Source organism: Drosophila nasuta, chromosome 3, assembly GCF_023558535.2.
Source record: "Drosophila nasuta strain 15112-1781.00 chromosome 3, ASM2355853v1, whole genome shotgun sequence".
Classification (NCBI taxonomy): Eukaryota; Metazoa; Arthropoda; class Insecta; order Diptera; family Drosophilidae; genus Drosophila; species Drosophila nasuta.
This window is the reverse complement of record NC_083457.1, coordinates 19,886,022-19,902,509: the sequence shown is the minus strand read 5'-3', so window position 1 is coordinate 19,902,509 and position 16,488 is coordinate 19,886,022. Positions and strand designations below refer to the sequence as shown.

General features: G+C 34.0%; 1 protein-coding gene across 1 annotated transcript; it reads left to right on the top strand.

Annotated features, from left to right (window-relative positions):
• The first annotated feature begins 3,865 nt into the window (after nt 1-3,865).
• On the top strand, nt 3,866-15,753 carry LOC132792262 (COP9 signalosome complex subunit 7). Its single transcript, XM_060801541.1, has 5 exons — nt 3,866-4,140; nt 4,205-4,457; nt 15,011-15,231; nt 15,318-15,477; nt 15,535-15,753. The coding sequence occupies exons 1-5, from the start codon at nt 3,955-3,957 to the stop codon at nt 15,555-15,557; spliced, it is 843 nt and encodes a 280-aa protein (XP_060657524.1). The 5' UTR covers nt 3,866-3,954; the 3' UTR covers nt 15,558-15,753.
• The last annotated feature ends 735 nt before the right edge of the window (nt 15,754-16,488 follow it).

Here is a 16,488-nt window from a genome sequence, read left to right as displayed (position 1 = left end):
AAAATACCCGAGAAAATGAGAACATTATTCAAGGGTCGAGCAGTGTATAAAAATGGGTATCTCAAAGTCGAGCATGCTTAGCATTTGCAATTGTCAATTTAGTTTTTTTCAGCCAAATAAATTGCATTTGATTTATTATACATGGGTTTTATGTTTTTTCGCAATTTAAATAAAACCAAAGAATATGAAAAGATTATCCTCATAGCATAACGTAATACTAAAACGTCAATAATAAATTAAAATTGATTTAACTATAAAAATAATGATCTTAAATTAATTTAAATTTTCACACGTTTGACGGCTTTTTATGTCGACTTAATTTATTTAATGATTTTAAATGAACTATTAGTCTTTTTTTTGCCTTTTTTTGAATGAAAAAATAAAACATTGTTTTGACTGAACTATAGTTATTTCTTTTTTTTTTTGAAGCTCAGTGAAATTCAAAGGATTTCATTGCACATTTTATCATTTCGTTTTCAGGCAAAAAGTTGCATTTTTCATTGAAAAATTGCAGAATAAATTGGCAAAGAGAAAGCTTAATATGACAAGGCCCTTTGGCAAAGTTTTTCGAATCCATTGTTGCAATATCCCAGTTGCAACATTTTGGCTGAAAACTGAAATGAGTTTGAGCACAGTTTGTACTATTGACATTCATTCAACGAAGTTGAAGTAAAGTTTTTTTGTAAAAATAGAAATCTATGCGAGAGCGCTGGATAAACAACGCTGCTTACAAAGTGAGGACAAATACGAGAGTGTGTATATTTTGTTATTTATACAATTTTGGTCATTTGCAGCGATAAGCACTCCAACAGCAACAGCAACAGCAACCACATTGAAAACCTCAGAACAATAACAAACCACAAAGCGAGCTAGAAAAAAATCAACACACAGACACACTCATGCATGCACATACAAAGCAATTTTTGTCCTAATGAGCAGCTCGCGACTCAAAGACAAGGTCAAACGACCAACGCACCGCCCCCCGTTCACCACCCGACCCTGAAACAGCATTGTCCTGCTGGCAGCTCAATGATGATAAAAATGATAAGCCAAAGGCAAGCTGCCACTCGCCATTTGAGTGTAGAGACCCCTTGCAAATGGGGGGGGCAAAAGCACTTTTAGCACACACTGTTATACTAGTTGTATAGCTGCTGTATAACAGTTTCAACCAGTTCTCCTCCAACAACCAGAGAAGCAACCGCAGCAGGACCAACAACAGTTTACCATGCTGCGCGCGTTTTGATGAGCTCGAATCTTTTAATAGTCATTTAAGCGCGTTGATATAATTTTACTTGTGCTTTCATTTTCGTTTTCATTTTTGGTTTTGGTTTTGTGTCTGCTTCTATTTCTACTGCTTCTGCTTCTGTGCTTGTTTATATGGCATAGTAAACGAAATTGTGGAAACACGTGCCTTTAATTCGAGCGCACTTTAACATTATTTTTGTTGTACTATGAAAAGTAAAAGAGCAGTAAAAAAATATTTAATAGCTGGCAAATAAAATATGTTAACAACTTAATTCTTAGTTGGTAAATACTATTTTGATTTTGTTAATAACTGTTTTAAATCTGTCCTTATAATATATATCTCAATTAGCATATCAATTGTGACCTTATTATGATAAGTTTAAAATTACCTTTACTTTTTTATGGTCACACTTGAACTTAACTGTCTCTTTGTCCGTACATTGGATGTAATTAGATGCGCTGCTTATATTTATTAAAAACTAAATCGATGTTGAGTATTTGATTGTGTGGATTAAGTGACATATTAACTTAATTTTTGTTGTACTATGAAAAGTAAAAGATCAGTAAAAAAATATTTAACATGTCCTTTACTTTTTTTTATGGTCACACTTGACCTTAAATGTCCCTTTGTCCGTACATTGGGTTTAATTAGATTCGTTGAGCATAACGATAATATAAGATCATTATATTTATTTAATACTAAATCGATGTTGAGTATTTTATTTTGTATTTCTTTAGCTGTGGATTAAGTAACATATTAACTTCATTTTTGTTGTACTAAGAAAAGTAAAAGAGCAGTAAAATAATATTTTATAGGTATAAAATAAAATATGTTAGCAACTTAAATCTAACTTGGTAAATCCTTTTTTGATTTTCTTTATGTTGAATATTCAGACAATCAAGAATATCTTTAATATAATTTCTATACAAATAAGATGGACACACTAAGATTTCCTCTTCTCTTTTTGGTTTCGATATCGAATGTGAATGTGAATGAATGCATATGATATATTATTTGGGAATAAGAAGCTAAATAGTTAATAACATCCCTAAATGCAAGCTGCTGATTAAGTGCCATTTGTTAACATGAAATTCTATGGTATTTAACACAATTTTGGCGTTACGGTTATCCTTGAGTCTGGAATATTCGGTATCTGCGAATCTCACACTGTTTACAGCTTGCAATTCGCTGTCTCATTGTGTGTCAAATTAATGACGAGGCAGTTCCAAAAAAACCGAAAAAATAAAGTAGAATATCAAAACAGAAAACAGAAAACAGAAAAATTGCCCCGGCGATGACGAAACATTTTGCGTAAATTCAACGACAACGGAAATTGTGCGTGTCCAAAGACCAGCAACAGAAAAAATAAGAACGAAAAGAAAAACATTGCCACATTAATGAAAATGTCGTAATGTTTGGCAAACATCGAAACTAACTTTGCAGAACTGAAATCCAATAAAAGAAGCGTCTGCCAATTGGAGCGGATTGCAAAATCAAATTGGAAAGCATATCGAACCACACAAATACAGCTGGACAACAGCCTATGGGCAAAAGAAAAGTGTTGTGGCTGGTGTCAAATATGCAAATGTTATGTGTCCTCTCCCAGCTTCTCTCTTTCTATTTCCATTCAGTGTTCAACTAAATTGGGAAAACCTAAACTAGCTAAAATATGACTCGTACTTTGCGTATAAAACTGCATTGTTGCATGCCATTCAGAGAGACGGGAGAGAAATGCACAAAATAAATGTTTTTCGGAGTCTCTCTTTATTTTTGTGCCCTTCCAAAGTTTACAGTGTTTTGAATTAGAAATCTTGCTGTGTGTTTCGGTCTCGTATTTGTCCCCCAAGGCCTTTGACCTTTTATATGCGTCTTGCTTAACTTTTCATAATCGATGAGCAGGCAAATCCCCAATGGCCCCTCACCGAAGAGCTTCGCACAGACGGCGCCACATAATAAAGGGTTTCCAACTTTGACCTGCACCTTTTTTTTATACGTATATCTTTTATGCAGACTCGGCAAATAATAATAAGTGTGACCCAAGTAGAAAGACGTACAAAAAGTTTCGCACTGCAAGTCGCTAAGGGGTAAATTTTTATATGGCTACCGGCATTTTTACAACCACTCCCCAAAGATTTTTCACATTGAGTGTTTTGTGTGTGTGAGGCAAAAAAAAAATGTGTGAAAGTGCAAAGTGTTTTAAAAGGGAAGTTACTACAATTTAAGCATTATTGGCCTGATAGGCTTTCTAAAAAAAACTAATAAAGAAGGCTAAGCACTGGATTAAAGTAAAATGCTGCATTAATATTCTGAAGTACATACATATATACACTAGGATTTTCATGAGGTGTTTACTAGGAAACTTGTTTGTTAAGTGTTTATTAAAAAAGCTTCAATTTTAATTTTAATATTACATAAATAAATACGAAAATATAATTCACTAACAAATTTTCGTCCATTTCAAATTTCCCGCCCTTTGCGTGAATATTGTTTTCATGTTTTATAGCAGCCAGCTTTGCGATGTGTTGTAAACAGCTGTTGCCACAAAATCGATAAGCCTGTATGCGTGTTCGTGGCGTAAATATCGATAGTTCAAATGAATATTTTTTCTGTTGTGATTATCGATAGACACAAAACGTATATCAAACGATAGATTAGCAGCTGTGCAATTGTAATCAGAAAAACAAATTCTCGCAAGATTAATTATTAAAATGGCACAAGATATGCTTCTCGGCAATGAGGAGCCCAGCACCAGCAAGGAGACATTCTTACAACAGTTCTGTGTGCTGGCCAAGAACGCAACCGGCGAAGCTCTGCTCGATGTCATCAAACAAGTGCTTGACGCGCCGAACGTCTTTGTTTTCGGCGAATTATTAGCGGAACCCAATGTAGCCGAGGTAAGTATTGGAGTTATTTGAGTTAAATGTTCAACTAGCAACTAACTACTATCTATGGGATTAGTTGAAGGACGGCCCCGATGCCAAGTATTACAATACACTGAATCTGTTCGCCTACGGCACCTACAAACAGTTCCGTGCTCAGCAGCAGGATTACATTGAGTTGACACCGGCAATGCAGAAGAAACTACAGCACTTGACCATCGTATCGCTGGCCATCAAGACCAAAAGCATTCCCTATGCAGTCCTATTAAATGAACTGGAAATCGACAACGTGCGCCACCTTGAGGACATCATCATTGAGGCTATCTACGCAGGTGAGTTGCGCTTCTGTTTGCAGTTGAACTCGTTGAGTTCCAGCTTGAGGAAATCTAACTTTCAGTTTAAAAACTGATTGTGTTTGCTTAAGTTGTCTTATTGTATGATAGTACAATATGCACTCATTTCCAAGTTCGCAAGTGTGTTAGAAAAATTAAATTCCTAGTAGGGTATTATAACTTTGTGTGTATGAGCAGAAGCAGGCATTTACACGAGGTCGGAGAATACATACTATATTGCAGTGTTAACAGCCGAGTCCGTAACATCACATAGATCCTGCTAGACATTATAAGAGCTATACCTTTGTTTTAAGACTTGTCATTGTTGCATTTAAGGTTGCATCCAAAAAAAGTAATATAACAAGCGAAACAATAAATTAAAGCGCTGAATGTAGGTAAACAATTATTACATTGCGATTGGTTGATAACTTATACATTATTCAAGAAATAAATTTATATGACAAAAACTGAATGTACCTGAAGGGCTTACCAAATATATGTACATACTTTTTGGTATATACCTACATATGTTTATAGTATATTCGCAATATTTTGCTGTTACTGCCGGGAATCACATATTTTGAATTGAGAGATAATTTTTAAAATTCGTATGCTTATACTATTTAACCATCATAGTATAAAAGTATTAAGCTATTTGACAGTCAATTACGTGAATAAATATAAAATGATATACTAAAAAAGAGATACTTGCCAAATTATAATGAATTCATTGGACAATTTTGTAAAAATGCGTCATTTTGCTATCATAGTATTTAAATTATGGGTTTAGTTGCATTTCTGTCAAGTTGATTTAAAATCGACTGCTGAACATATACAAGCAAAATCAAAAAAATTGCAAAACCTTCAAAAATTCTAATAATAGAATTTTTCACAAAAACTCTAAAATAACACCCCAATTTAAATAATAATAATAATAGGAATAATGAAATTATTTTTTAAAAATTAGTTAATTACAAAATAATTTTTAAATTTTTCATGAGTATAAACTTGTTACATACATTTTAATGAACTTAAAAGAACTTTTTTTTTGCACTTTCTTTAAAGTACGACAAAATTAGTTTTAGAGTCCTTTTGAAGTGAATTTTTTATAATAGATATGTTATTATTTCATTTTAAATTATTAAGCAACTACTATGCACAATTCGCCAATGTAAATTTGAATATTGGCGATATATTTACTATATATTTGCATTTATATAATGAACTAAATTTAATAAATGATTGCTTATAAGCAATATTTGCAGTGAATTGCTTACGTATTTACAAACATATGTACAACTTATTTCAAGGTTGAAGGTTTCCATATAAACAAATTTCTTTGAACGTTTGACTAAAGGCATTCCTGATTTTCAGGAATGCTTTCTTTGTTTTCTGTAATTTAAACACGATTGCTTGTGACTGCATAGTTCGAATAAGAAGGTTAAGAAAATATCAAGCACAGAAGCCTCAGGTTTTAATTATGAATTTGCTTAATAGAAAGTCAAAAATTTAAGAACGCAACACAAAGCAATGCATTTAACGCTGGAAAAATTAAATGTTAATCAAAAATTGTCGTCGATGCCGTTGCGTCAAAAGTTTTACTATGAATCTCAATGCCATACACTCGAAAAATATCAATAAAAAGACAAATTCTGTAGTAGAAATATTTGATGTTAAGCACCAACTTAATAAAAATAGTCCAAAAATGCAATGCAAGCTGAAAAACTAGCTAGCTAAAACAATTGTGGGGAATTATATCCATTTTGCTTCTCATTTCATTGCTGCCATTTTAGGTTACTTGTTGTGGATTCATTAGAGATGTTCTACAAACCGCATGACTTAATTGAGCAATGCTTTAATAGCAAACACTGCTATTAAGAAGAACACTTATACCATATTCCATATAGAACATATTGATAGTTGGTATACCTCATTGCCCCAATTATGTTGTGTGCAGGGTGTTGAAATGCAAATTATAGTACAGCTGTAATTGAATAAGTTTACGTAAATGAAGCAGAGGCATCGCCCACACGATAATTTAAGCCTAGTTGAGCGTGACCTTGGTCTGCTGATTTCATTTAAAATATAAGCATAAAAAATGATTGCCGTGCATGCGTTAATTTGAATTTGAGATTAGGAAAAGTCACGTTAAGTTAAGCGCGTGAAAACGAATTCCTTTTCAAGTAGTAGCGAAGGACGCATTTAAATTTTGTATTTCGTTTGTCATGCAACTTTTGAACAGGCTTAACTTAACTTAAGTGTAAAACACTTTAATTGCATTTAATTAATTTAATGTAATTGATAATATATTTGTGATAAGCACATCGCACACTTTATAAACTCTCCTTCGGGAAACTTCTTTAATCACTTATCGACTGTCAGATAAACTCAGGTAGACAAGCCTCGCATCACACTCTAAATAATTAAATCAAATGCTAATTTTTCTACGTTTTGAACAACACAACAACAAGCAAGCCAAAAGCGCCCAAATTAGCATTTTGTAAGCTGCAGCCAAAGCAACAGCTGAGAGAGAAGGTGTCAAAACAGCCATCAATGAGCTGGAGAAATTCACTTCTCTCCTTTGAGTTGCTGTCTGGCAACAGTTGGAACGAATACAAAATAAAGTCGTGTCATGTTTCTCATTTCCCCATCCATTGCCTAGGCAGTGCACTTGATTAGCCAGGACAACGCAAGGCATTCCACTGTGCCGTATCCTTGTGCGTTCATTCTCAAAAACAATGAACCGGCCGTAGCGCGTGTTTGGCCGGATTCATTAAGTGACGTGGGTCGCTGTCGCTGTCGCTGTCGGACCAGCAGTCAAAATGACGTCCGGCTACACCAATATCCAAAGCACACTCTCACCAGTCGCGCCTAAAAAGTGCTCTGACGACAGCTGCCCAAACACTTTGCCCTAATGATTTCTTTTTCTAAGAAATAAACAAGAAATAAAGCTACAGTTGAGTGTGCTCGACTGTGAGATACCAGCTACCCATTCTTAAAATATACAAAGTTAATATATCGCAAAAATACTAAAATATATCAAATACTATTATTGGTATATTGATGTAGTACCACATTTAAAATCTACACAATATAGCAAATTGTCTGCCAAGGTATAATTTTAATCTAACCGCAATCAAATCTCGTCTGTTGACGCTGATGAAGAATATAAATACCTGTTACATACATTCCCTGCAGACACTGTGTTATAATGCCTTCTACCCTATGGGTAACGGGTATAAAAAACAGAAAACATTCATCTTGAGCCCTTGTTTTGGGGATAAAATTGGATTGTAAGTCCACTTGATATTTACCACTCTTGTAAACTAGCTTGCTAAATAAAAATTAATTAGTAAGTCAGTGATTTTATATAATTTTTACATATTTATTAAACGTTAAATCTTAGCAAGTTAATACAATAAGAAATTAAACTCGCTTTTATTAATGTTTATTGTAGACAATCATGTTTCTATACAAAATAGATAATATGAATATACGGGTATGAAATTCAATTAAATAAAGGATAAATATATATTTTATTATATTAATAAAAATAAATTCGTAAGACTGCGAATTTATATCAAATTTATTTTATTTATTAAACGTTGAATCTTGACAAGTTTTGAATAGTACAAAATTTGAATCTTGCTTCTATACAGAATAGTTAATATTATGATATCGATATTGATAAACGAACGAATATATCGAAGGATAAAAATATTATAATTATTATATTCATAAAAATAAATTAGTATGACAGTGAATTTATATCAAATTTATTTTATATAATACTCTTTGAATCTTGGCAAGTTTTGAATAATAAACAACTAGACTCGCTTTTATTGATAATGATGGTAGACAATCTTTGTTGTATTAAGAATATGTTTATATACATATATGTTGATATGAATCAATATGAATTTCAATGAAATAAAGGATAAACAAATACATTTTTATTATCCGTAAACTGTGAATATATTTGCTCAACTTATGAGACCAAAATTATTATACATATAAGTGGTAATCTTAAATCAAATGAATTTTGCTTTGATTTTATGGTAATCTAAAATATATATTTTCTAGGAGAACTGCTTAATTACGTGAATTATGCATGTGTTGTCTTTAACGCTTGGCTGAATTTCACATGAGTAGTTTTAAAGTTCAGTGCTGGTGTCGGTCAACAAATTTTGCGGCTTTATTCGCGAACTATGCAGAAACACAAACAGAACACAAAAATGCAAAAATCAAAGTACGAAACGCAGCTGTTTCACATTGTACATTATCTGGCTTTGCGAATGCAAAACATTTTGAACAAAATGCTCATCGTATTCTCCTGCGTTACACTGCAATGTAATCTCACACCATTTTAATTAATTTTTGCTGAGGCTGTGCAGCACTGAAACTAACTATTGCGATGCTGCAACACATTGACTTTTTGATGTTTACCAAATACCGCAAAGTTCATCGTAATTGAGGTTTCAAAAGCCCAACAAAATAGTGGAATCTGATTTTTTGAAAGCCACTAGATTAGGAAACTCGCTTGGTATTTACGCTTTTGGTGTTGACTTTTGGCTCTAGAGCTAAACATGCCGTGAACAAATGGCATGGAAGTTGTGGAATTGGATTTAGGCAAATGTTTAGTTTTCAAAGAAACTTCCCCAACTTGAACTACTAAGTAAGATGCTTGATGTCTCATTCATTTGACGTGCATTTTCAAATGGCAGAAAAACGAAGGCTGTAAACAAATAGAAGGCAAATTTTTAAATGGAATCTTCGCATCCATTACTCAAGTAATCAACAGAGCAAATAAAGTGACAAGTGTAAGCTGTAAGCCCGCAGGATACAGGTCTCTCACAAGCACTTGCTAGGTCACAGACAGTCCATATTGTCCAGCCTTACTACCTGCTTAATTGCTTTTCAAATCCAAAGTGAATGTACACCAAATATGGGGAGCCCCGGGCCAAGCGATGGCCAAGATTTATGTTATGATAGGCATCATTGAGCCATCAAGAGGTAGCAGGACAATCACGGCGCCTAAAAAGCATTGCATACTATTAGGCGATGTAATCTTGAATCGAAATTTAATGGTGGCAATGGGGGATGGATGAGGTTGATGGTTGAGTGTGTGTTGAGGCCTTAAGCTGCCATTAGGCTGCTCGAGGGCGCCACAGGACACGACTCCTGTTGTTTGTTGTGGGCTTTTTAATGTTTGCTCCTTGGTCTGCTTGCCTCACGTTTCAGGGACCCATTAGAGCATCATTTGTCTTCACATAGGGAGGAGCGGCTGAGGAGATGATTGCGTCGCAGTCTGCTTACAGTAATTAAATGCGTTTTATAATTGAAATTCGGTAAGTTGAGTAAGGAAAACACTGAACTCAACTGAGAGTGGAGCAATGTGGAGGCAATCTGTTGGCTAAGAGATTGATTACCTGTGAACGAATCAAGCATCCTTTGTTTGGCTCAAATGCTGATTAGTTCAATATATTTTAACTAACAATAAAAGAAGATAAAAAATAACTTGCTAATAAAGTATTAAGAAATGGGAATTTAATTTGCAAGCACCTTTTGCTTGAAAAATCTGACAACTTTTCTTGTCCTTGCGGTTGGCATTCTCTGTTTCCCACTGTTGTTAACCCTCATCAAATCAGTTGAAGCATTTGTGTCCGTTGTCAGTTGCATAAACTTTTAACTAAGCGCCATTTATGCTTTTTTGTGTTGTGCTTCTTGTTTATTTTGAATTCCTTTTCTTAGTTTTGTTTTTACCTTGTCGAAAAAATTGCATATTCAAATAGAGCAACAATTGAAACAACTAGAGGGAAAGAGCGCTCAAAATAAACGTAACATGCTCGTAAAGTTTATTTGTGGTGTAAATTCCCAGTGTCACGATGTATGCATCGCTTTTTTCTAAGTGAATACCCTAAGTTCTTGGTAAAAGAGTATATTAAACTTAACTCAATTTGTAGTTAAGATGGCAACTAGTGTATTTTAATGAGTTTTTACTTCACTGAAGTATTTTTCAATTAATCAGTATAACTTTAATTTCAGTATTTAAGTAATTGTTATACCCGATACGCAAATGACAGAAAAGTATTATAACTTTATACCAACGATATAGCCATGACTATCTGTTAGTATGAGCACTGAAATTTTATTTGATAGCACTTGTTATTGTTGCACGCAGATCAAGTTTGTTTTGGATTATTACAAAATCGAATAGAAAGCAGAATTTTAAATCTAGATTCACTATTTTTGGGATGTACAGTAATAACGAGAGTTTTTATGATTGTCAGCTTTTAATTGCTTTGGTGGGCAATTACGAATATATTGCATTCTGTTATAAAAAATTTGAATATCAATATAGAAACTATTTCATTTGGTATATTCAAGTAGATAGATAGTATTTTTTAGTATAAGTTGTATATTTTATATATTTTTTCGATATATTTTTAATATATTTCAACAATAATACCGCTTTTGAGTTGTTTTCCTTTTTTAAATTGAGTAGCGGGTATCTCAAAGTCGAGCACACTCGACTATAGCTTTCTGACTTGTTTAGAATTATTTCCATTGTTTTCCACGTGTTTCTTTTTTTGTTTTTGTTTTTATGCATCTGCTGTAACCAATGTTGAGACTGTTTATAGTTGGTTGTGTTGTTTTATTTGAGCTTCATTTTAATTTCTTTTGGTAGAAAATTCACTTTAGTGAATCCGACATCGTTATTATACAAAGCGCTTTTGAGTTTTTTTTTTTGTTTGGTTACTTTCATTTCAGTCCATACTGGCCTTTGAAGCGAATGTGAAGTTCATACTGTGGCTTATGTACCGATTTCTGTTTTTGATTACTTTGTGTGTATGCTTCATACTTTAAGGTGTCTGCAAGTCATTGCTGTAACCTGGGCGCCGAAAGTTTCGCGAATCTGTCCCAGCAGTTTGCCAGTTTTAGGTGAAAAGTTTCCAATAGTTGCACGAAACTGACTTTTTATTGATGGCACAAGTTTCAATGGTGCTTGTTTTTACCTATCTCGCCGACACTGTCGCCTGCTGACGGTATTCTGAATTTTCAATTAATAAGTTTTCGTTTTATTTTCGCTCACAAAAAAATTGAAGACAGCTTTAGCTAAAGCTGTCAGCGACAGGTGTGTGTAAAGTTTCCACAAAGCTTAGTCTTTCCTGCTGACTGGCTATTTAAAAGAGACGCGACATTTTTAACAAATTTTTTAGTATTAGAAAATTATTCAAAAAAATAATTAAAATCAAAATTAATTAAAAACAAATGATAATATTTTTTAATTAACTGATAACTAAATTGCATTTAATACGCTTAAAAGGAAGATTTCAACTTTACAGTGAATAATACAAATCTAATAAGACTCATAATTGTAAAGAGTCGCTATTTTTGGTAAATATTATATAATAATAAGTATAGTATTTATGATCCCAAAATTTACGATCCGATAAAAATTGTAGAAGTTCTTTAATAAATACTTTTGTATTGGCAAAAATTCCTTCTTATTACGGGCCTTTGTTGCCTTAGCTGACAATCTGGAATATTTTGCTTGCTCAAATGTGCGATGAGCACACTCGATTGTAGCTTTCTTACATTTTTTTTACGTTTACTTCATAACACGTCTATTGACAATATATCAATGGGTATTTCAAAACATTCAATACTAAAATAAATCATTTGTAATCTAACATAACATATATACATAAATTGGTCTTTGGCCTTACCAAAACAACAAAACGACATCTTCTTGAATATATCTGCAAACGTTTTCCTACACGCGTGTGAATTTAATACGTCAATTAAATTGGAGACATTAATTAAATGCAGTTATTACAGCGAACAACTGCCTTCATAGAGGCCGCCTAAGTAATTAACATGAAATTATTTTGAGGCACAAATTCTCTACGTGACCATTCAGTCGTTAGTTTGACTTAACTTCGTATGAGTTAACTTATGGTCATTGTTCTTTTAAAGATTAAGTTCACTTCTCCACAAGCATTTATAAATCTTAGCATAACAATCAACAACATTTCATTTAGCTTAGAATAATTATCAAAAGTACCTTGCTGTGGTTAAGCTTAATAACTATTTTGCTTCAACTGTATTACTTAAATGCAATGGCTGGCTGAATAGATCAACTGACCTTTTATTTCTTCCACTTTGTACTGTTCTCTAGCTCTAAAATAAATAACATATCTGGCTATACACAATAATTTTAGCATTTAATTTTGAAAACTGTTGCTTACACTAAATATCACATTCCATCTGCACGCTGTGTTTGGAATTTTAATATCTATTTATTTGTATTATTAATATTGCAAAACTCTAGCACAAGCTTTAACAATTTTAATAAATGTTGCGGCAAAAAAAAGAGAATGTACAGCCCATCGGCAACAGCTATGTAGATCCACCAGTCAAAATTCAGCTCGGGTTGTGCACAATTTTTGGCACAATTTGTGGCATACCCAAGCGGGGGGCATAGCTGGTGGGAAAAAAGCATGATTGATTGTTGCGCTATTCTCTTCAAGCAGACACCACCCACATTTTATGGGCGAGCGGGACAAGACACATGTCAACGCCAAAAATACCGCAAAGTTGTAGCCACACTTGTGGCTACATGTGGAACGCGCCCACACACACACACAAGCTGAGTCCACAGACCTTAAAGTCTGAAGTGTGAGTGAGTGATGGAAATGGAGGCATTTCCAGATGGTGAGTGGGTGGTTTCACTTTCCTTTCCTCTTTTTTTTTGCAGCCTGCTTTTCAATTTTTTGTTGCATACTTCTAGGCGTCAAATTCAATCAAAATTCTGTCTCTTAAGCTAATTAGAGCAATCGCTAGAGGCGCATTCAACTGCTGCCGCATTGATGGAGCCTAGGCAGTAATTGAATCTCTTAAACACACGCTCTTACACTGTACACTGTACATGTGTGGGTGGTGTATTTATTGCTAAACTTGGCTCTTGGACTCAGCGTCCCACGTTCAAGGCCAAGTGACCGTTAAGTCAATGCCAAAATGCGCTTAAGGTCTTAACTTGTGCTTAGACATGGCAAAAAGGGGCATACGCCCTTGACATTTAATGGGTTCAGTTGGCCGTGGCCAAAACTTTCTACCAGCTATCACTTTGGCACATTCGCTATGCTGTAATGCTGCTGATTCCCCTGTTATAATTTTCCAACTGGTTGGATGGCTGCTCCACTGATTTGGCTATCAACCTGGCTTAGGCAACGCTTTATCAACCCCTTTACAAACTGTCCAATAGAAAACTTTCAACTAATCCATCGTTATCCATTTAAAGCGTTTCCCAATCCTTTTTTGAAACTTGTCAAGTGATTCCAGACTAATTACATATTACCAATAGAATTTTATTATCTATGGTAGTAATGCACACAGCTTTTGCCAGCTTAAGCCTTTGGAGTGTCACACGAAACAGCATGCTTTCCTTAAAGTATATAAAGCAAATGTGGAAACCTTTATTTTTTCTTTGGATACTAGATTATTTTTAAATATTAGATAAGCTTTTGCAAAAGTTATCTTAGAATTTGAATATTTTTGACATAAACTAATTTAAATCTGCCTAGAGATTTAAAGCTACGTACTTTAAACATAAATCACATTAACAACTTTAACTTTGTCAACACGATGCACAACATTTCTTGAACTCTGCTCTCTCAATGTGATGCACAGAGCCAACTCTTATAGCTCAGGCCATTTTCAACACTTTTTGTAAAACGTTTTGTGCACGTGACGGCCGAAAAAGAAAATTCAAGGCACGACTTAAAACTTTTCCCTTTCATTTCTAAACTATGTTGTCTGCCCTCATATTGAGCTAGCAACTGGCAATCCAGAACAGTTGTGTCCATATATAGCTTATTCTTTTCAGTGTGACATTGTCAAGACGAGCTTTTAGCAATTTATTGAGAGTGAGTATAACCTGTGGCTCTTTAAAGCCAACTGCAAAGTGTTAACGAATAATTTGACTTTTTATTAGACGAGTTTACCTTTTAAAATACCTGCTCAGCAACATTTGAAATCAAACACAGCCGAAGATCTTCACTTTCTATTGTTATTAGTCAAGAAATAACTTATGTTGTTCTAAAACTAAAATCAAATCTATAGAAATACAAATTCTATAATTTTAATAACAGAATCTAAAAAAATAAAAATGATATTATATTGCAGATATTTTCAAAAATTAAATTATTTTATTGTTGAGTACCGAAACTATTCTTTAACCTTTAAAATTGGAATAAATTAATTATAAATAATGAATGAAACTTAATTAAATTGTTGTATCCTCTAAAGCTAGAAATCGATTCAGATAACAAATGTTATAAATTATATATAATGGTTTACTAGACATTCTGAAATTGATCTCTTTAATAACTTAACTTTTAACTGCTACTAAATGCTAACGTATGGTATTCGATCAAACTTGAATAATAATACAACTTGCAATAATAGAAATTTGGCATTTAAGCAGCACATTGTTAAGAAGTCATTGAAAAATCAATTACCTAAAGAAGCTTTTGTTTTCTTTGTTACAGACATCATACACGGAAAACTGTTTCAGAACACGCGCATTCTGGAGGTGGACTATGCTCAGGGGCGTGACATCCCTCCGGGTTACACGGGTAAGATAGTAGAGACTCTGCAAGCATGGGTCAACTCCTGCGACGGGGTTTCCAACTGCATTGACATGCAGATCAAGTATGCAAATACCGAGAAGGCAAAACGCTTATACAACAAGGAGCGCATTGAGCAAGAGGTAAGAGACAAATTCTTGGAATTTACATTGTGCAAGTTCAGTGTATTAAAATGCATTTGCATTCGTGCTCCGACACACTCGTTTAGCTTATCAATCTAAAGAAGGTGCTGAAGAGTCAGGCCTCTGACAGTGATGAGAGCATGCAAATTGATACCCATGGACCTGGTCCCAGTGGCAGTGGCGGCATGAATCAACAGGAACTGCGCAAGAAGCCGACAAAGATGAAGAATCCTCGCAGTGGTGCGGGTAAGAGAAAAGATTGCAATCATCTTTGTAACTAGTCTCACATAATTCTCAATTCAGTTGGTCTCAAGTTCAGCAAGTGAGTGCAGGCCAGCCGAGTGCCAAACAGCAGCCCATCCAAGCCCAATGCAGCCTCGCGCGGCAGCTGAGATCTGTTGTAAACGGACAACCATTGGCACATTCGGCAATCCAAATAGGAATCGTTGGAAGACTTATCACAGCCCTAGCACTCATTAGTCATTAAAATTATCTACAAATAAAAGAAAACTTCATCAAATATATCGACAAGCATTTTGATTTATTTTCTTGCGATAAATTCACTTGGCTAATAGAATTCGATTTTCCCTGCATTCAATTACATGAATATGCTTCTAATAAAGGAAACCATTCCAATTAATATTAAAATTAATTAGAGTATCTGATTTGTGAGAAAATTAGATGAGCCGACAACGCAAAGACTTCCAAAATAGAATCAACACAAATTTCCTATAAATGTGTTTTCTTAGGAAACTGGAGTTTGATTGAACACAGAGGAAAGCCTACCTCTATATGTGTATATGTGTTCTTTGTCCTAAAAGGTGACTGATTACCGCACATATCTTCCACATATTATTTTGGTCTATGAACATTGAGGAACGGTTATTCATAAGTTCAATCTCATCAAATGCAATTTGTTTATAAACTCATAAGTTCAATCTCATGAAAGACAATTTATTTTTATATATCAAAATGTAGTATCGGAGGGCTTAATTGACTACTGATTAATTCGAATTTTTGTTGAAATCTGGATTTGAGAATTTACTTTCTTGGTTGTGACAAAAATCAATCAATTAAATGTTAAGATTTTATTTTTGATTTTAGCACGTTTTATTCTCACACACTCTCCTTTTATCCCTATCCGAACAATAGACTATTGTGTGTATTCATTGAAGAAATCAGAGCAGCAGCATTTGCATAGCCGAGAACATTTCGCAGGCAATCAGTTAATTCAATTTTTCGATACCTGTACTTCGA

What these genes read in the sequence shown, in the direction of transcription:
- LOC132792262 (XM_060801541.1), top strand. Translation starts at nt 3,955, where the DNA reads ATGGCACAAGATATGCTTCTCGGCAATGAGGAGCCCAGCACCAGCAAG. An exon ending in CGGAACCCAATGTAGCCGAG is followed by an intron (nt 4,141 to 4,204) that starts GTAAGTATTGGA and finishes CTATGGGATTAG; the next exon opens with TTGAAGGACGGCCCCGATGC. An exon ending in GAATCCTCGCAGTGGTGCGG is followed by an intron (nt 15,478 to 15,534) that starts GTAAGAGAAAAG and finishes TTCTCAATTCAG; the next exon opens with TTGGTCTCAAGTTCAGCAAG.